Source organism: Ailuropoda melanoleuca, chromosome 4, assembly GCF_002007445.2.
Source record: "Ailuropoda melanoleuca isolate Jingjing chromosome 4, ASM200744v2, whole genome shotgun sequence".
In the NCBI taxonomy this organism is placed as follows: domain Eukaryota; kingdom Metazoa; phylum Chordata; class Mammalia; order Carnivora; family Ursidae; genus Ailuropoda; species Ailuropoda melanoleuca.
In genome coordinates this window covers 33,703,504-33,725,750 of record NC_048221.1, presented here as the reverse complement: position 1 = coordinate 33,725,750, position 22,247 = coordinate 33,703,504, and the positions used below count along the sequence as shown (strand labels likewise).

The window sequence follows — 22,247 nt, the reverse complement described above, 5'->3', positions numbered from 1 at the left end:
TGGAACCACCTACCTCTATTAACATTGTATTTTACGTCACTTTCACATAGCAGAGAGCGATGATGAAAATACTTTAATATTTTTAGTTTATTTCCAATAAGCGTCTTTTCTGTTAGCTCATCAAACATAACCTGTGATATTAAAAGATTATTCTCATTATCATCCCCGACACTGATATTTACTGTGTGGGTAGAAGTTTTTTTAAGTAAATATTTATTTTTCATGTTGAGTGTGGGAATCTCAGAGACCCCTTCAAAATGCAGAGAGAGGTCCCAAACCATTTGGTGTTTGTCACTTCATGTAGATTCCCCTTTGGTAAGTGGATAAGGTTTTCTTTTTTTAGATAAGTAGGTCTGTGACATTTTGGGTAAAGTAAATAACAGATGCTTGTGAGTCAGTATTTTTTAATTTTATTTTAATAATCCATAGAGTATTCACTGACGATGGGTGAGGGCAGCGAAAAGAAAAAGAAGACCCTGCATAAAGCTCTCGTATTGACTCTATTATTCATGTTCCAGTGGTAAGGAAAGCCCCTAATTGGTTTGTTTGATACTTTACCTGAATCTTCTACGGCCACTTATTAGAGGAACTGCACACACATGGGAAACCATAAAACCTTCAAGAATGTCCTTTGCTATGTCTCATTAAAAATACATATTTTTCAAAAAAATATGTATTTTTCACTATAAAAACATGTAGTAGTGTACTTTATCCACCAATAAAAAGACAAATTAGGCTTATACCCGATATCAGAACAATTGAATCTGTGAGTGAACTACCATCTATCTTTTCTTACTTAAGACAGTTTTTCTAATGAGAAGAATTTAACATTAGAAATGAAATAATTTCACCAGGGTTAATTACTGACAAAGTTGATTTGGTATGCTACGGTATGGTCTCACTAAAAATATCAGTAGTTTCTTTATCCTCCTCAGTAAAGTAAAAATTGTCTCACAATCAGTACTTTCTGGTAGCTAACTACATTTTCTCAATAGTTGGCTTAATACTCTTCTGAAAGATCGCTCCGTTTCTCTGCTTCCTCTCCATTGTCACCGTGCTGACAGCTGGTACTGAATGGCATCGTCCCGACACTCTGTTCTCTGGAAGTTCTGTTTCCTCTAATGTCAGTGCCCTGGGTTGTTTTTCTCCCCATTGCCCTCCCGCCTTTCCCCTCTGGAACGCATTATCTCGTGAAGTATGTTGACTTTGGTGTATCCTCTAAGAAGACGGAGGTTCTATAGTCTCTTGCCTTTCTTTGTAATCACAAATCCATCTTTGTTTCCCATTTCCTATTTTCTCAGTGTCCTTCTATTCCATGGGAAGATATTGGCATTAATATCAGTCATGGACCTGGGGTTTGAGATGCTTCCTGTATCTCATAGCTTGTGGTAATTGTGTTAGTATCTGAAAAATTGTATTGAATACTAAAGATGCAGTCATGCTGCTTTTATTTTTTATTTTTTTCTTTTGAGAGAGAGAGAGAGCAAGCATAAATGGTGGGGGGGCAGAGGGGGAGGGAGAGAGAGAATCTTAGGCCAGGCTTCACCCTCAGTGCAGAGCCTGGCGTGGGGCTTGATCTCATGATCCTGAGATCATGACCTGAGCTGAAATCAAGAGTCAGGCATTTTAACCATCTGAGTCACCCCAAAACACCTAGTCATTCTGCTTTTAAAGGAGATTCCATACTTCTAGGAACTCAAGGAAGCTGAAAATAAAAAGTTTCCCAATTGTGCACTCTATTAGGGGATTAAAAATATTATAGTGTTAATGCTGGAGAATGCATATACTCAATTACTCAGCTGAAATTGGTGAGAAAGTAGGAATACAAAAACAGTCACGTGCTACCTCCTTCACCTTTTTTTTCCAGCCTCTTATATATTATGAGTGAGTATGAGATAGGCCTTAGGTGCCCAAAAGCATGGCAGAAGCTGGGGATGAGAAACCGGAAGATAGTAAAAGCTATTCAATAGTTTCTGTCTGACAATTATCATCACCTTCTCAAGTAAATTTATCTGAGAGTAACATGAAACCCTGTGCCTTGGTTACCTCATCATAGGGACGCTAGATAAAAGCTATCATGAGTATTTCATATGCATTAACTTTTGTACAAATTATGATTTTCTAAGTATTTAAATTGGTAATACTGGTCTGAGTATTTTATAGGACTCAAGAATTGATTCTCCAATATTCTCTCAGCATCCTGTCTATCCAATCTGCTCTTATTTCTGCCTAGATACTAACAAACAAACCACCCAGGCTGAATACCTTCCTTTGCCCTTCCAGATCCCTCGTGTACCTTTTTTTTACCTGGCTTTCTGTCCCAACAGACTGACGTCAGCTTCCTTGTCCTCTGGCTTCCTTTTGAGTTCAACCATTGGGAACCCTGAGAGGAGCTTGGAAGGAAAAGAGAGATCTGGATAATTATTCCTCCTCCCTCTGAGGTTGCCTTGGCCTGCATTCTCTAAATTGCTCTCAAAACAGACTTCTCTGCATGACTTTCCCCTCCCAGGTGGTGGTAACTACTCTCTCTGTCCTTGCAGGCCTAAGTATGGTGACAGTTATGTTGCCACTAACACTTTATTCTTGCAATATCATTTTTGTAAGTAGTTTTCTGCAAATAGTTTTTTTTTTCTTGTAAATAGTTTCTATAATTACCCTCTAATTATCTTAATTTGAGTATGCTTTCTTTTTCCTATGATAACCTATGGATATACCAACTCACCAATCATAGACTTGTACTTACTATGGGGTGTTGTATATGGCTTATATTTAATATTAATAAATGAGGTTATTTTAGCAATGTAAGTTTTATATGAGACTAGCATAGTTTTGCTACTCTGAAAATCTTAAATAATAGACCGACTATAAAATACTCAAGATTAAACTGAGAGATAAGCAAAATTTGAAAGAATTTAAGAACAAAAAACCGAAACTTTCAAAAAGTTTGTAATTGGCTCCTAATTTTGGCAAGAATCCCTAGGCAAAGGCTGGTTGGATCTCCACAAAAGAGATGAACATTTCTTACTATGAGACATTATAGTAAAATGACTATAACTATGGCAGAAGACGAATTTAGAGCAAGAGAAGTGACTCTCTAATGAGATCATAGAAAAATCATTAGTACCACTCAAATCTGGCCAGTGTGGATTTGAATAACAGGGCTTAAAAACTTTTCTGTGTGAGAACTCCAGCTTCCAGAGAGATTTTATATATATATAGAGAGAGAGAGAGTTTGTTTCCTATTCTCACCAGTAACCACAGCTAAAAACTCTGGACGTTATAAGTTAAGCAAATATAAGAAAACTCTGAAAATTGGAGAAAAAAGGAAAACCAACTATGGATCTTGGAACTCAGGAATGATGTGATGATTTTCCAGAGTTTTCTTTTGGCCTCATTTTGAAAATGAAGAATCCAGCAACCCAGATATGCCAGCAGGTAAAACAAAACAAGCCCCAACAAAACCTTGCTTTCTCTAGCTGAAGAACCAGGAAAAGGGAAGCCATACAAGATGATACAAGCTTTTAGAAAATAACTGCTCTATTTTAGCCACACACCATAAAGAAAAAACTGTATCTTCACCCTTATTTTATGATAAGGAAATGACTCTTCCTTTCCCCACTGAGATGATGAGGAACCCGCCAGAAGGCTATTCAAGAGCCTGAACTTCTTCCCTTACCAGGTAGCAATGAGGTGGTATCTCATTCCTCTGCCAGAACAGTACCATAGGAGCCCTACCAAAACAGAACAGTTAAGTAAGTTGCAGATCTTACAACGTAATATTCAAAAATGTCAGTTTCAGTTAAAAAAAAAATCACATCATACTAAGAACCAGGAAGATTATAACTTCAATGAGAAAAGATAATAGAAACTGACACCAAGATGACAAAGATTTGAACATTATGACAAAGATTTTCAAGCAGTCATCATAAAAATGCTTCACTGAGCACATATAAATTCACTTGAAATACATAAAAAAATAAAAAGTCTTAGCAAAGAAATAGAACAAAATAGAGATTCTAGAACAGGAATAAAAAAAACTAAATGAATGGGCTCAACAAAAAAATGCAGAGGACAGTGGAAGGAATCAGTGAACTTGAAAATAGAATAATAGAAACACCCAATTTGAACAACACAGATATATAGATTTAGATATAGGTAGATATAGATACAGATATGAAACTCAGGGACCCGAGGAACTATAAAGAAAGATCTAATGCCCATGTCCTTAGAGTCCAGATGGAATGTGAAAGAGGATGATAGCGGGGGTTGAGGAGACAGGTATTTAGAAGAAAAAACACCTGAAGTTTTCCAAAATTTATCAAAAGATATACACCTACAGATCCAAGAAGCTGAACAAATCCCAAACATGATAAACCCCAAGATATCCAAGCCAAAATACATCATCATCAAAACCTTTGAAAAATAAAAACAAAGAAAAAATCTTGAAAGCAGTGAGGAAAAAATGATGTATTAACTATAGAAAAAAAATCAAATGACAGCAGATTTTTTAATCAGAAATCATGGAAGCCAAAAGGAAGTGGCACACACTTTTAAGGTGCTGAAATATCAATCCAGAATCCTATATCCAATGAAAATACACTTCAACAATGAAAAGAAAATCAAAACTTATCAAATAAAGAGAAACTAAGGGAATTTGGTGCTGGCAGACCAGAATGGCTGAACGAAATTTTATAAAGATACAGAGAAGGATAAAAGAAGGAATCCTGAAACACCAGAAAGGAAGAAAGAACAATGGAAAGGGCAAAACATAATAGATTTTCCTTCCCATTTTCCCTTCCCTTATTAAAATTATGCTTGACAATTGAAGCAAAAGCTATGACAACATCATATGTGGATCTCAGTGTATGTAGAGCTCATATATTGAAGACAGTTATATTCTGAATGGGAGAGAGTGATGCAATGTAAAGGGAGGTAAGACTTCTACTCTTCAATCACATTGATAAAATGATGACACCAGTAGACTGTGATAAGATATACAATAATTTACATATAATTCCTAACAATCACTAAAAGAACTGTACATATAAAGAGGTACACTAAAAAACAGGGTAGATAAATCAGAATGGAATTCTAATACAATGTTCAAGTAACCCATAGGATTATTAGGGACAAAACAACATACATACATACACACATACATACATACATAAAACCCAGGAAACAGAACAAGAAATGGCAGGCTTAACCTGTAATATATCAATAATTACATTAAATATAAATGCTCTAAAGTGCACCAATTACAAGAGAGTTTGGCAGAGTGGATTACAAGAATATGACCCAATTGTATTCTTTCTACAAGAAACTCACTTCAATTAGTATGATATGGGTAGGTTGGAAATAAAAGACTGAATAGAGGTTTACCATGCAAACAGTAGTCTTACCATATAAAAATTACCTCAAAATGAATCTTAGCTCTAAATGAAAAAGACAAAACTACAGAACTCTTAGAAGACAACATAGGAGTAAATTTCTGTGACCTAGGTAATGGTTTCTTAAGTATGATACTAAAAGCAAAAGCAGCAAAAGAAAAAAATAGATAAATTAGAAAATAGTTGGGCAGTTTTTCAAAATGTTAAATGTGGAGTTACCAAATGACCCACCAGTTATAAAGCTAGGTATATTCCCAAGAGAAATGAAAACATGTCTACACAAAACTTATACAGTAATAGTCACAGTAGTATTATTCATAATAACCAAAGGGACAAACAATCCAAATGTCCAACAACTGGTGAATGGAAAATATAAGGCAGTATATCCATATAACAGAGTATTCAGCCACAGAAAGGAATGAAGTACTGATGCATGCTACAACACGGAGGAACTTTGAACACATCATGATAAGTGAAAAAAAGTCAGTTACAATAGGCTATATATTATATGATTCCATTTATATGAAATGTCCAGAAGAGGCAAATCCATAGAGCCAGAAAATAAGTTAGTGTTTGCCAGGAGCTGGGGGGAGGAAGGAATGCTTATGGCGCTTCTCTCTGGTGGTAAAAATGTACTAAAATTAGATAGTGGTGATGGTTGTACAACTCTGTCACTGTACTATAAACCACTGAATTGTACACTATTTTTTTTTAAGATTTTATTTTTATTTATTTGTCAGAGAGGGAGAGAAAAAGAACACAAGCAAGGGGAATGGCAGGCAGAGGGAGAAGCAGGCTTCATGCTCAGTAGGGAGCCCGATGCTGGGCTCGATCCCAGAACCCTGGGATCATGACCTGAGCTGAAGGCAGACACTTAACCAACTGAGCCACCCAGGCTTCCCAGAATTGTACACTTTAAAAGCATGAATTTTATGATATCTGAATTATATATCAATAAAGCTATTATTTATAAAATTAAAAGAAGAAAAATGAAAAACAAAATAAAGCATGAGTGCTTATATTAATAGCAGATAGAGTTTGGATTAAGTAAAATGACCAGGGACAGAGAAGGACAGTATATATGATAAAAGTCAACCCACCAAGAATACATAGTTACCCTAAACATGTATGCACCAAATACTACAGTTGTAAAATATGTAAAGCTAAAATTGATAGAACTGAAAGGAGAAATAGGCAAATCACAATTATAGCTGGAGACTTCAATATCTGCTTCTCAACAGTTGATAAAACAGCTGAACAAAAAATTAGCAAGGGTATATCATCGACACCATCCACCAACAGGATCTAGTCAATACACATAAAACACTCCTCCCAGCTACAGCAGAATACACATTCTGTTCAAGCATTCATGGGACAGCACTGACATAGACCATAATCTGGGCCATAAAACAAACCTCAACAAATTTAAAAGAATTAAAACCATTCAAAGTATTTTCTTCATGCTAGAAATGAAAAACAGAAAGATAACAAGGAAATCTTCAAACACTTGGAGACTCAACAACATACTTCTAAATAACCCATGGGATTAGAAAAGATGAAAAGTTTCAAATCAATAGTCTTACACCATAGGAAATCAGAAAAATAAGAGTAAATTCAACCCAAAGTGAGCACAAGGAAAGAAATGACAAATATAAGGAGAGAAATTAATAAAATTGAAAACAAAACAATAGATAAAATTAATGAAACTAAAATATCCTTTAGTAGGTGAATAAACAAAATGTTGAATATCCACATCATGGAACACCACTCAGGAATAAAATGGAATGGACTAGTGATAAATATATCACCTTGGATAGAACTCAAGGACATTATGCTAAGCAATAAAAGCCCATCTCAGTAGGTCACATAGTGTATGATTCCATTTCTGTAAGATTCACAAAATGACAAAATTATAGAGACAGAAAAAAAGATTTGTATTTACTAAGTGTTCAGCTAGGTGGAAAGTGTTTCTTCATTGTGGCAGTGGTTACCTTAATCTACAGATATGATAAAATGAGATAGAACTAGAACATACACATTTTAGCCATTTCCTTATTTTGCTATTATACTGTAATCATGTGAAGTGTAACCATTGGGGAAGAAAGATGGAGGGGACATGTCTCTTTACAACTTCCTGTGAATCCAACATTTCCAAATTTATTAATTTTAAAGAAAATTTACTAGATGAATTTTTCTTTTATGTTTCTAGGACCATGCATGTTTATTATTTATAAATGCCCCCTTAGGCACACTTTGGTTTGAATACTTATTCAAATATAAAGGAAGTATCAGAAAACCTGTTTTTAAGTTCTGACTTATCCACATTTCAACTTTGTGACTTCGGGAAAGCAAATTAACCTCTATGAAGGCTCTCGATTTTTAATGGAATATTTGGTAGACTTTTGTTTCCCCCTTATAACACTCATGATAGTTTATTAAACCATTTACTTTTTTTAATAATAATATTTTTTATTATATTGTTAGTCACCATACAGTATATCCCTATTTTTTGATGTAAACTTCCATGATTCATTACTTGCGTATGACACCCAGTGCACCAGGCAATAATACATGCCCTCCTTAATACCCATCACCAGCCTATACCACTCCCCCACCCCCCTCCCCTCTGAAGCCCTCAGTTTGTTTCCCAGAGTCCACAGTCTCTCATGGTTCATTCCGTCTGTTTACCCCCCCTTTCTTCCTCCCTTTCTTCTCCTACCAATCTTCCTACTTCTTATGTTCCATAAATGAGTGAAACCATATGATAATTGACTTTCTTTGCTTGACTTATTTAGCTTAGCATTATCTCCTCCAGTCCCGTCCATGTTGCAGCAAATGTTGAGAAATCGTTCTTTCTGATGGCTGAGTAATATTCCATTGTATATATGGACCACATCTTCTTAATCCAGTCATCTGTTGAAGGACATCTTAGCTCCTTCCACGATTTAGCTATTGTGAACAGTGCTGCTATGAACATTGGGGTGCATATGGCCCTTCTCTTCACTACGTCTGTATCTTTGGGGTAAATACCCAGTAGTGCAATGGCTGGATCATAGAGTAGCTCAATTTTTAACTTTTTAAGGGACCTCCACACTGTTTTCCAGAGTGGCTGTACCAACTTGCATTCCCACCAACAGTGTAAGAGGGATCCCCTTTCTCCACATCCTCTCCAACAATTGTTGTTTCCTGCCTTGTCAATTTTTGCCATTCTAACTGGCGTAAGGTGGTATCTCAGTGTGGTTTTGATTTGAATTTCCCTGATGGCTAATGATTTTGAACATTTTTTCATGTGTCTGTTAGCCATTTGTATGTCTTCATTGGAAAAGTGTCTGTTCATATCTTCTGCCCATTTTATGATTTGTTTATTTGTTTCTCGTGTATTGAGTTTGAGAAGTTCTTTGTAGATCTTGGATACCAGTCCTTTATCTGTGGTGTCCTTTGCAAATATATTCTCCCATTCCGTGGGCTGTCTCTTAGTTTTTTTGACTGTTTCCTTGGCTGTGCAGAAGCTCTTTATCCTGATAAAGTCCCATAAGTTCATTTTATCTTTTATTTCTCTTGCCTTTGGAGATGTGTCGTGAAAAAGGTTGCTCTGGCCGATGTCATAGAAGTTGTTGCCTATGTTCTCCTCTAGAATTTTGATGGATTCCTGTCTCACATTGAGGTCTTTCATCCATTTGGAGTTTATTTTTGTGTATGGTGTGAGAGAGTGGTCAAGTTTCATTCTTTTGCATGTAGCTGTCCAATTTTCCCAGCACCATTTATTGAAGAGACTTTTTTCCACTGGATGTTTTTCCCTGCTTTATCAAAGATTAGTTGCACAAAGGGCCAAGAGTCCATTTCTGGGTTCTCTATTCTGTTCTATTGGTCTATGTGTCTGTTTTTGTGCCAATACCATGCTGTCTTTGTGATCACAGCTTTGTAATACAGCTCGAAATCTGGCATTGTGATGCCCCCAGCTTTGTTTTTCCTTTTCAACACTTCCTTGGCGATTCGTGGCCTTTTCTGGTTCCACACAAATTTAAGGGCTGTTTGTTCCAGTTCTTTGAAAAATGTCATTGGTATTTTGATTGGGATAGCATTGAAAGTGTAGATTGCTCTGGGTAGCATGGACATTTTACCTATGTTAATTCTTCCGATCCATGAGCATGGAATATTTTTCCATCTTTTTATGTCTTCTTTCAATGTCTTTCAAGAGTGATTTGTAGTTTCTAGAATATAGATCCTTTACGTCTCTGGTTAAGTTAATTCCGAGATAACGGTAGGCTTTGTGTTCTCTAATATGTTATGCATGAAGCTAAGGAGCCCTACCTGCTTATGCCACAGAGTGCTTGAGAAGAAAACCAAGGGTTATGTTGTCATGATTTGCACACAGTAAGTGCTCAGTAACTGCTTGCTGGATATAATTAGACTGGATCACAGAAAAAGGTCATATATGTGCTATAACGAAAGGTATGATGTTAGGTATTACCATTGCTATGTTTGTGATACGTAGTGCATCCAAACAGAGTAGGTCTTGCAAAGGCAGATTTCAGTAACTGATGCTGCCTTTTTAGAACATCAAAGTCATGAGTCAATTTTGAATACGGAAGGATGGTCCATGTAGTCCAGCTGGCTACCTATAACTAGGATATCTGTAGTTGATGTTAATGCCAGGATCCTCTTTACCAGGACGGTCCCCTCATCTCCTGCCTGCTGTGAGTGTTGTTGCTGATGGCCGACATTTACCTTCCTCACCAGAGAATTCTCAGTGAAGCAGCTTAGTCTTAACTGGAAGGTTATTCCCAGCTCTGGGAGCTGCTCACAGTAAATGCCTGTGCAGGTTACAAAAGGCCACACTCCCTTGCTTCAAAGTGGCACCAACCATGTGGTCCAGTTTGTGCTTTGGAGCTTTCCTTGGGATTAGGCTAAAGCTACGGTCCAGCTGAGAATATGGCCTTGCTTAGCTCTCTCCCCTGCCCATTCTGCCCCTCTCCCTCGCTCCCTTTCTCTGTGAGCCTTCTCAATCGATCATGTGCTCCCAAATCCCTGCTTTAGGATCTGCTGAATTTAAATTCCTACAGGGGTCAGCAAAGTGGACTAGAATTCAAAAACAGATTAGATATGGAGGTAGAAATGCCAGAGAAAATATAGGATGTCCAGTTAAATTTAAATTCCAGACAAACAATTGTTTTTGATATTAAGTATATCCCAATTATTGCGTGGGACATACTTACAGTTTAAAAAAAGATTTCATATTCCTGAAATTCATATCTAACTGGGTGGCCTGTGTTTTCTACACCTGGCAAAGGGGTGGGACTGTGGTTGATTAGGACCTCAGCGTGTGGTCCTTAGAGAAGCAGCAGCAGCAGTGTTTGAAAGTTTCTTAGAAATGCAGATTTACAGCAGCATTATTTACAACAGCCAAATTATGGAAATAGCTTGTGTCCATCAACTGATGAATGGATAAAGAAGATGTGGTATTTATACAATGGAATATTACTCAGCCATAAAAAATGAAATCTCACCATTTGCAGCAACATGGATGGAGCTAGAGACTATTATGCTAAGTGAAATAAGTCAATCAGAGAAAGATGAATAGCACATGATTTCACTCATGTGGAATTTAAGAAACAAAACAAATGAGCAAAAGGGTTTTAAAAAGAGAGAGAGAGAGGCAAACCAAGAAACAGATTCTTAGCTATAGAGAACACACTGATGGTCACCAGCAGGAAGGTGGGTGGGGGGATGGGGAAATGGGTAATAGGGATGAAGGAGAGCACTTGTGATGAGCACCGGGTGATGTGTGGAAGTGTGAATCACTATACTGTACACCTGAAACTAATATGACACTGTATGTTAACTAACTGGAATTTAAATAAAAAGTTTAAAAAAAAAAGAAATACAGAATATCAGGCCTCACCTTGGACCTTCTGAATCAGGATGTACATTTTCACAAGATTCTCCAGGTCATGCACACATACATTACCATTTGAAAAGCGACAGACTAAATGAGGTGGATGCTCTGCGCACCTGGAGAACACCGGTGCAGGCTGAAGGGGCCGCTGGGCCAGCTCTGGCCAGTTGTCAGTGCAGGACTGTGAGCCCGGTGCTGCCAGACCTCTTCCTTTTTCAAAAGAATAAGAGAGTCTGGATTTTTCTATAAAACTTCTTGATTTACAAATGTTGGCAACCAACTCAGTGTGTCTTAATGACTTTGTGAACCGAATTAAACAAGTCTATGGAGTGAACTCAATTTGTAGACCATCTATTTTGTTACTACTGATCTAAAATGATTCCTACAGAGGTTCTTGTATGTAAAATTTTATAGAGGCAGCAAGATGAATGAAAATGTCTGAACCCTCACTGCAATAATGAGCAGTAGTAGTTAAGAGTAAATACGAGTGTGAAATGCATGTGTCTTTGAGTGCATACATCCAGGTATGTGTGCATGTGAGCTTGTGAACGTGTGAAGTATCTCTGTGTGTGCATGCATGCCTCTGTCTGTGTGTGTGTGCATTTTGTGGGTGTGTGCAGGGGTGTGGACATGTATTTATGCGTGTGTTTTGCACATGCATGTAGGTGTGTATATGTGGTTACAATGAGGCTCTAGTATTTCATTTTTCCTCTCTTAGCAGCTGCTGAAGATCTTTGGTCAGTAGTTCTAATCTTCTCCTTTAAGTGTCTGTCATTCTTGTCCCACCCTGGGATGTGCAAGAGTAGCCAATTCCTCATAACAGTACTCTTGTTAACTTCACCAGAAGAGCTCGAGGGGTGCCTGAGTGGCTCAGCTGGTTGAGCATCTGACTCTTGATATCCACTCAGGTCATGATCTCAGGGTCTTGGAATGGAGCCCAGAGTTGGGATCCCTCCTCAGCAGGGAGTCTGCTTGAGATTCTCCCTCTGCTCCTCCCCTTGCTTGCTCATGTGCTCTCTTTCTCTCTGAAATAAATAAATAAATCTTAAAAAAAAGAAAAAAAAAGAGCTCTGGCTTCAGATGCAGATTAACTTTGGTAGGGGCATTTTCCCCCTAACATTTAAAGGAAGGTGCTTTTGCTACTCTGCAGAAGGACATCTCTTTCTGACTGCATAGTCCTGTAGTTTCCTGTCTCTCTCCCACAGATCTTTTCATCTGTTCCGCCTGAGCTGCAGACTCAGGATGACTTTGAAACCCCTTTCCTTGATGGGGGACAAGCTCGTTAAGTCCAACCAGTAAGGATCTTTTTGATTCTAGAAAGAGACTTGGTGATACTCTACCCCTACGTGCTAGTAAAGCCCAGAATTTTGCATTACTCTGTTCCTCCTTCTGACACCTTGGTTACAGCAAAATGTGTGCACATGCATGTATGGACCCACAAATTCACTGGTTCATGTGTGTGCCTAAATAACCACATCAAAGCCAGGGAAGCACCAGTCGATGACCCTGGAGGCCCTATCAATGCCTCTGTGTCCACCTGTGCTCCGTTGCATCTGGTGGGTCAGAATCCCTTCATGTGGGGTGAGCAATGTTTTGGGGAGGTATGTTCCCTTCTACCTGATGAGTTTGGACTATCCCTAGTGCCTTAATCTTGACTGAATAGACTGTTATATTTGACTGGATAAAATTATATATGACAGTATCTGCCCCTGGTTTACAAGAAAGAACATTCCACTCACTTATATTTGAGCCATGGTTACAAAAATTGCTATTAAATTATCCTTAATTGCAGAAAAGAATGTGCTTACAACAATTGGTGTTAGACATATTTCTTCAGAATCAACCATTTTTTATTTAAAATTAACATGAAGTTTCCAATATGTCCTTTAATATGTCCATGTTAGCAACATTTTTAAGTTTTGAATTACATCAAATAAAATTTATAGCTTTGGCGATTCTGCCAGCTTAATAAATATAGTGGTAGTTTGTCAATTAACTGTTTTTTACTTGTTTTCCAATTTTCCTTTGAGCACTGAATAATAGTAAGAAAATAGTACTCAAGTTAAAAGAGGACAATGTAAAATATTTTGTCCCCTTCAAACGTTTGTCCACAAAATCCTTTTTCCTTATTCATTGTTACAAAATGCTTTCTTCAGCTCTCTTATTGTAGCTTGACATGTAAAAGATTTCAGTAATGTCAAGCAAGAACTTTTTCACAAGCCTGTTATAGTCGTTTTGTAGAGTGAATACACACAAGTGGGTATAATCAGCTTACATATTCTTTGCCAATAAATGTGACACTCTGGGACCGTTAACAACTGTAGTATCTTCCTGTTACTTAAGTGGCCCAAAAGAGACAGAAAACTTCCAAAAGGGGTTAGCTCACTTCCAGAGAAAAAATCTGGCTCATCCACTCATGAATAAAAAAATATATAGACACTTTGAGTAAGCTTTATGATTGTGATATGTGAGAATATCTACTCCTTTTACTTTCCCCTTGTGGAAATTAGGTAGAATTGAACATTTATGTTACAGTAGGGAAACAAGAAAACCTGTGCTCCCTGAACATGAACCAAACGAAGGACAGTTTTTTCCCCTGGAATTTATCTGTATCTCTGCATTTTTGCAGCCTCTATCTATAAAAGCAGATTTGTAATAAGTTCATATATTCATTCAACAAATGCTGAGGGACGGCTTAGTATGTAAATGCAACTGTAACCAAGAGAGACATTGTCCCTGCCTTCACAACACTGACATTTTCTGGGGAGATGGACTAAGAAAAAATATCAACAAACAAAATCATTGCAGATTTTGAAAACTACAACAAAAGAAATTGCTGAACGGGACAAGATTTCCTCCAGATATAGCAATGAAGAAAGGTCTCTCCAAGGAGAGGTTATTTTAGCGGAGGTATGAGGAAATGAGAAGGATGGAGTGTAATCCAAGCAGAGAGAACAGCAGGTCTTGAAATAGGAAAGGATTTGAGGAAAGGACTGAGAGGTATGCGTACACAGTCTTTGGCTCTGTGGGAAACAAGGTTAGACAGAGAAGCAGAGCTTCTGAATTTAGTACATTTGGATTTGTTCTAAATGCAAGGGAAAGACATTAAAGATTTTAAGGCAGGTCAACGTAATCTGATTCTTCTCTCCACTTCATGGAAGATGGCTTAAAGGGGGCAAGGGATAGAGAGACAACTTCGAAACAAAACAAAATGCAACAAAACAGAACAAAGACTTTTTCTGAAGAAACCAAGTAACCACAGATGATTGTCTGGGCCAGAATGGAGCCAGAAGGATTGGCCACTTCATGATACAGATTGGAATGGTGAATTGACAGAACTTGTTGGTGGCTTAAGTAGAAGAAAAGGTAAAAGGAGGAAGCAAGGATGACTCCTCTGTTCCCGGCTTGAGCATTTGAGTGGAACTTAGTGTCTTTTACTAATGGAAGGAGGCCAGACTACTTTCATGACTCATATCTGCAGGAGGAATATCACAGTTATTCTTACTTGTTAGCGTTTCAAATGACGTTAACCACACAACATGATACATTTGCTTTCTTATCTGATGCTTAGCTACTTTTTTATTGCATCCTAAGTAGTAGGTAGATTTCTGCAGTTATCTAATATATTACATGGATAATGTTGATATCAGTGATTTTTAAAAGCAAGGAAAAGACTTCTACCCTTAAAAGCAATTTCTTGCATATATCCAGTGGATTGACACTAACCCTTATCATGGAAAAATAAGCCCAAGACTTGATGTAAAGCTTTCTTTCAAGTATCCATTGTGTGGTCTATAATTCACCCTGAAAAGCTGGTAGTAAGATAACAGGAGACCTCTCAAATATATTCATAACAATATACAGCCGCAGATTTCTGTTTTATACAGGTCAGTGGAGAACCATCACCGCTGAATCAATGTCTCTAACTTCTTGAATGTCTAAATTTAAAAAGAATACATTCCTGCTAAGATTCCTATCAACTCTTGCTGATTATGTTTCATAAAGGCAAATTCTCGTACAGTGGGCTTTTAAAAGGACCAATTTTCTGCTTCTCTTGACTCTATGAGACACTCAGGAATTAATGAAAAAAGCAATGCCTGTCTGGCTTGTAAGCATCACATTCTTATTTCTGCATAAATTCTCACAGGTCAACTCAAAAAACAGTTCAGGGTCAAAATCTCATCTGGTCACCTAGATTAAAAACTAATTTCTCTAAAGTATATCCTATATTGAGGCTTTTTCATGCAAATAAATAGGAAGGGCCTTATCCTCCCTTCCTTTATTAGTTGGGCATGTCATGAATTTGTACAGAACGTTTTGCTCTGTACTCTAATTACATGCGTTATCAGGAAAAATCTATTCCTCGCATACATATCATTAGAAGCAGTTCTAAGAGTGTGGTTCTATCACAGGGCTCGTCACGGCAGTTCATCGTAATATTGACAGTTTAATCTTTTTGTTTCATACAAGATTAAAAGTGGCTTGATATCCATCTCTTCTTAGCTCTGACGGTGAATCCAATTGGACTCAATCCGTATCTAAGTACCGTCTCTATCACGAAGATGGACTCCATTTTCCCAATATACTAGCTAATTAGCTACCGTTATGGGGAAAATACTTCGTTGATGAGAAAACCCAAGAAAACTGATTTTCCAAAAAATAATGTTTACTCACAACTACGTGGCTAAACAAGAGGAATGAACACTCTCCTTTCCCTTTAGACGAAGTGACAAACCGGAATCATCACTCACTCACCTCCTCTTTCCTCTTAGGCAGTTTGAAGACATTGTTCTGTTTGGTCATTTGTTTTATTGGCTGTTGAAGCATCATGGCTACCATTGAAATGAAATGACTTTTCAAAGCCCTTTATTGGATCTCAGGATGTGTCAGTAAAAAGAAAGAAAAAAATAAACAGATGGAATTTGAACACAAAGAAAAATGACCTTCACTCAAACTATTTATTAAAATGATAGTACAATGCACTTCGTCTGTGAGGTGGCAAGTCACAAATAAGAAATATGGGAACCCGTAGAGCTGTTGAAATTTAAATTATGTGGCAGCTTTCCATCAGAAATGCAACAGTAATTTGAGTTAGGCTTTCCTGACAGATTTATGTTTCAGTAAACAAACAAAAGGACTTTCTTGACTACAGTGCCAGGTGCAGGGAAAGATCCATGAGAATTGGAAAGAATGTGGGGGAATTGATGTGGTTTTCCCCTCGCATTCAATATACTTACATATTTCACCCATATTTATATTCATATTGAGGGCCAAACCTCTCTGAATGGGATTCAGCACATCCTGTTAGAATGCACTGAAACATCATTCCTTCGAATAGCTGGCAAGTGGGGCCTGGGGAAGAGGAAGTCCTCTTCAGTTCTTTGTAGTCCTGCAGAATTTCACGTTTGATCTCTGAACCATGTCATGGGTGTTAGTTCATAACTGAAATGATTTTGCAACAAGTGCCTGCTACTGTGCAAATGAGGACGTGTTTTGTATCTCAATAAAAATGAGTAGTGTGGGTTTAAATAAAATGAGAGTTTTGAAGAGCACGTTTGAATATTGGGGAAGGTGTCCTGTGTACTTTGAAAGGAGAAGCAGACAGTCTCTGTTTGATGGGAGCGTCCCCTCTTCCCTTGTCTCCCCTGAGATGAGCGTGGACATTGTCGCTTCCTTGTTTTTAGCAACACCACAGCAGTCACTTGGGAAAGCACGAGGTGCTGGGAAGCTTTTCCTGGCATCCCACACAGACCTTTTTACCCAAAAGCCTTAGAGGCAGATAATGAGGTTATAATATCAGGCTATGGAAGGATTGGTCATCCTGTTCTCCTTACCCAAGTGATCCTGAAGAATGGATGGTGGTAGGCAATGAGGCCACTAGCCCTTACCAATAGAGGTGATCTAACGGAGCTACGGGCTGACATTGCATGGCCAAGGAGTGATGTTTTAGTGACTTTTTGTTGCCCTAAACCTGTACACGATTCTAGGGTGTATAGCCAAGCAGTGAAACCCAGAAGTTTTCTGAAAGGTTCTTTTTTTAAAGATTTTATTTATTCATTTGAGACGGAGAGAGAGAGAGAGAGAATGAGCAGGGGGGAGAGGCAGAGGGAGAGGGAGAAGCAGACTCCCCACTGAGCCGGGAGCCTGAAGCTGGGCTCGATCCAAGGACCCAGAGACCACAACCTGACCCGAAGGCAGACACTTAACCATCCGAGCGACCCAGGCACCCCCTTTCTGAGAGGTTCTTAAGGATCCTTTCTCATCAGCTTTTCTTTACTCTATCAGGGGTAAGGCCAGTCCATTCTAATAGAGGCACTTTGGGAAAGTGTTGCGCTTTGACTGTTTTATGTAGTAAGCTCAAAGCCCAACTTGTTGGAAGCCTTTGTTTGAATTCCAAAGACTTGCTCTGGGAGAAATGTGTTAATCAATGACCACTTTCATCTCTTCTCTCCTGTGTGATGTCAGGCAACAGTGGCCACAGGGCCATTGTGCACACGGAAACACTCTGTCCTATGTAGTCCTCAAATTTAAGGCATAAGACAAATGAGTTGTGATGGAATCATTATCAGGTGGTAAGTATACTTTTCAGGAAAGAATATTTCTTGACCTTTTCTAAAGGGCAAGCTCCTGTTCAACCTTAGAGTGAGAGGTATGGTTTGCTTTATAAAGTGTGAATGTATCTGAGGACATTAAGAAGAACTTAAACACACCTAGAGGGAATATGAGAATAGATTAAGATTCCAATTTGAATTATCCCTTAAAGGATGAAGACTTTCTTTCCTTATGAATTATAAAAAGCCCATTCGATTCAAGCTCAGCAACTACCTTCAAGATAACAAAGAGGAATATTTGTAATGTAGTGACTGTGTAATTTATGAAAAATGTCTAGTTATACATGAACAGTTGCTATGTTGGGCTTTTTGCACTTAATCAGGCAAATTATTTTTTGTATGTTTTATAGCTATGTTTTTATATAAATATAAATAACAAATACATATATTAATTTTGGATAAATATATATACATCTATATGTAAATATAAATGTTATATCTTTTGTATATGAATATACACTTATATTTATATATACACATAATTAATGAAAGCATGTTGTTTGTTTATTTCTTGCCTTTTGTGGGTGCTATTCTTTTGGCAAATATTGTTAAATGGCAGTTTCTAGACCGTGAATAATATATGTGGCCAATTGCCTCTTCCCATAAATGTAATTAAGCAGGAGAGTGAGTCAGAGATAAGCTCCAGCTTCTAGTTCATTTTTGTAGACATTTGGTAATGATGAACTGAGCAATCAAGTGTCTGTGTAAACTGATGTAACTTTTCATACCATGAGCCTAATTATAGCTCTGCTTAAACACAAGCTAAATTGAGAGCGAGTATACTTCTAACCTGAAACGTAGTCTCAATAGTGCTTATAAAATTGCAGAGGGTTTTTTTGGAGGGAGGGGTCTACGGAGGGGCATGTGAATTATTGCAAATGTTCTTCTCTTCAATATCATCGTAGAGAGAAGCCTTGTCTTTGTAATCTATGCCACTCAAACCCAGGTAAGCATATTTCCATCGTTCGATTCCCCGGGAGGTCTGGGAGTAATAGCCCAAGCACAAGACAAGGAAATATTTGGCAAGTTTAGTGCAAACTAGATAACTAAACTACTTCTCATGGAGCTTATTTTCAAGCAAGAGAAAATGTAAGCAAATAAGCAAAATAGTTAATTTTTTACAATTAACATTTTTTTAATCACACAACTAAATAATTGTGCTAAGTATCAGGATGGAAACCAACAGATAACAATAACTGACCACCTATGGTAGGCATCAGGTTAGGCTCCGCAGAGGAACTGACCTTCCAACAGAGACTTGAAGGGAGATAAGAAGCCAGCCTTGCTGAGAGCCTTAGAAGAAGGAAGAGCAAGTGAATGTTCCTGAGGCAGGACGCAGTGTGGCTGTTATAGGTATTCGTAGAAGGCTTGCGAGCTTGCAGCTTAGTGAGTGAGGAGAGCAGGATGAACAGACCCTTTGGATTTGAGGGGGGGAAAAAGAGAGGGGGGAAAAGAAATGGAAAGAGAGGGGTCTCTTTCATTAGCTGATTTGATCCAATTTATGCTGTTAATCTGATGGCTCTCTAACCTAGCACTTTACTTCTGTTGCCTCCAAGTTAAAATATATATATGGAAGTTTATTATGTTTCATACTCAGAGACTCAGAGACTATCATCCCTAATATCATCTCACCACCATTGACATAGACTCCATCAAAGAATAAAGGTCTTATAAAAAAAAAATCCAAATGGTCTAAACACTGTGCTTATAGGAAGGTTGGTGGCAGTGTCTTATATAAAGGGCAAATAATCTAAGACACATGCTGGCATCCTCAGTAACCTTAGATCATATAAAACTGATAAATTACAAACTGGTTCACAACTCTTTGGCACCATGAAAATAACCCTTCACTGAGATGTGCTTAATATTAATTCCTTGTCTCTTACAAGGAAATTATAAAACACAGCTAATCCCAATGCAAATGGCCAATAAGCATATGATAAATCACCTACCTAACACAAATGAAAGAAATACAAATTTCAGGAATTAATAAACAATATGAAAAGATATTCAACCCAGCTCATAATTAAAACCTAACTTACAACATCACTTTTTTTTTCTTCTATCAGATTAATAGGAATTTAAGAATTGTTATTATCCAGTGCTGGTAAAAAAGTGAGTGAAGAGTATTTTCTTTCAAATACTGTTGGAAGGAATGTATGTTGGTATGACGTTTTAAAAATTGAGATGTAATTGATAGATAGCATTATATTAGTTTCAGATGTACAACATATTGATTTGATTGATACATGTACATACTGCAAAATGATCTCCACAGTGACTCTGGTTAACATCCATCACCACACATAGTTACAGGTTTTTTTTTCTTGTCATGAGAACTTTCAAGATCTACTCTCTTATCAACTTTCAAGTTACAGTACAGTATTATTAACTACAGTCACCAGTCCCCAGGATTTATGTATAACTAGAAGTTTGTACTTTTTGACCCCTCTTTACCCATTTCCTCCCACTCCCATCTCTGACAGCCACCAATGTGCTCTGTATCCAGGAGTTTTTGTGTGTTTTTTTAAATTCCATATGTAAGTGAGATCATATGATACTTGCCCTTCTCTGCCTGACTAATTTCACTTAGCACAGTACCCTCAGTGTCCACCCATGTTATCAAAAAAGGCAGAATTTCATTCTTTTTATGGCTGAAAAATGTTTAATTGCATATAGTACCCTACATTTTCTTTATTTATCCATTCATGGATAAAGTTGCTTGCATGTCTTGGCTATTGTAAATAATACTGCAATAAACACAAAGGTGCAGATATCTTTACAATTTAGTGGTTTTGTGCTTTTTTTTCCGTGCCGATAGCGCTCTTGCAAATGTGGTGAATGTTCCTAAAATCCACCGGACTTTCTGGAAGAAGTGTGGCAAGCACCAAGCCCACAAAGTGACACAGTACAAGAAAGGCAAAGATTCTCTTTATGCCCAGGGAAAGCGGTGTTATGACAGGAAGCAGCGTGGCTATGGTGGGCAGACTAAGCTGATTTTCCAGAAAAAGGCTAAAACTACAAAGAATATTGTGCTGAGGCTTGAATGTGTCAAGACCAACTGCAGATCTAAGAGAATGCTGGCTATTAAGAGATGCAAGCATTTTGAACTGGGAGGAGATAAGAGAAAGGGCCAAGTGATCCAGTTCTAAGCTTTGTATTTTGTTACATTATGAAGACAGTAAAATCTTGAGGTTATGTTCACTTCATTTGGTTGCAGTTGGTCTTGTAAGAGGGAAATAAACTAGTGCCATCAATTAAAAAAAAATAGTGGTTTAGTTTCCTTCTGATAAATACCTAGAAGTGGAATTGCTGAATCACATGGTAATTCTATTTTAATTTTTTGAGTACCCTCCATGCTGTTTTCCGTCATGGCTGCACTAATTTATATTCCCACCAACAATGCACAAGTATTCTCTCTCCTCCACACTCTCACCAACACCTGTTCTTTCATGCCTTTAGCTAATACCCAATCTAACAGATACGGGGTGGTATCTCATTGTGGTTTTGGTTTGCATTTCCCTAATGACTGAGCACTTTTTCAAACACCTTTTGGCCATCTTTTTGTCTTCTTTGGAAATATGTTTGTTGATTCAGATCTTCTGCTCATTTTTTAATTATACTATTTGGTTCTTCTGCTGTTGAGTTGTATGAGTTTTTTATGTATTTTGCATATTAACCCCTTATCAGATACATGACTTGAAAATACTTTCTCCCATTTTCGTAACATAGGTTGCCTTTTCATTTGTTGATGGTTTCCCATGCAACGCATAAGCTTTTTGCTTTGTCGTAGTCCTATTCATTTACTTTTGTTTTTATCGTCTTTGTTTTTGGTGTCAAATAAAAAAAAAATCATCACCAAGACCAATGTCTAGGATCTTACCACCTGTGTTCTTTTAGAAGTTCAAGTCTTTAACACATTTTGAGTTGATAGTGGTCCAGTTTCATTGTTTCAGTGTTTCAGTTCATTGCATGTGGCTCTCCAGTTTTATCAACACCATTTACTGACCTTTCCCCATTGCATATTCTTGGCTTCTGTATTGTAAATTAATTGAGCATATATGCATGGGTTTATTTCCGGGATCTTTATTCTGCTCCATTTATTATGTGCCTGTGTTTGTGCCAATACTGTACTGTTTTGATTACTATAGCTTTGTAATGTAATTTGAAATCAGAAAGTGTGATACCTCCAGCTTTGTTCTTTGTCAAAATTGCTTTGGCTATTTGAAGTATTCAGTGTTTCCAATACAAATTTTCCAGTACAGATTTTCTGTCTCCCTCCCAATACAGAAAGAAACAAAACCACTTCGGTGTTTTATTTCTGTGAAAAATGCCATTGGAATTTTCATA

At 37.5% G+C, this 22,247-nt stretch overlaps 1 protein-coding gene across 1 annotated transcript; it reads left to right on the top strand.

Annotated features, from left to right (window-relative positions):
• Positions 1-443: 443 nt before the first annotated feature.
• LOC100481032 (60S ribosomal protein L36a) lies at positions 444-21,096 on the top strand. The gene is made up of 2 exons (XM_019808755.2): positions 444-520; positions 20,665-21,096. The coding sequence occupies exons 1-2, from the start codon at positions 444-446 to the stop codon at positions 21,047-21,049; spliced, it is 462 nt and encodes a 153-aa protein (XP_019664314.2). The 3' UTR covers positions 21,050-21,096.
• Positions 21,097-22,247: the final 1,151 nt, after the last annotated feature.

Excerpts from the sequence above, each read along its gene's own strand:
- LOC100481032 (XM_019808755.2), top strand. The coding sequence starts at position 444 with ATGGGTGAGGGCAGCGAAAAGAAAAAGAAGACCCTGCATAAAGCTCTC. Across the intron at positions 521-20,664 it reads CTATTATTCATGTTCCAGTG|GTGCAGATATCTTTACAATT; the intron begins GTAAGGAAAGCC and ends ATAAACACAAAG.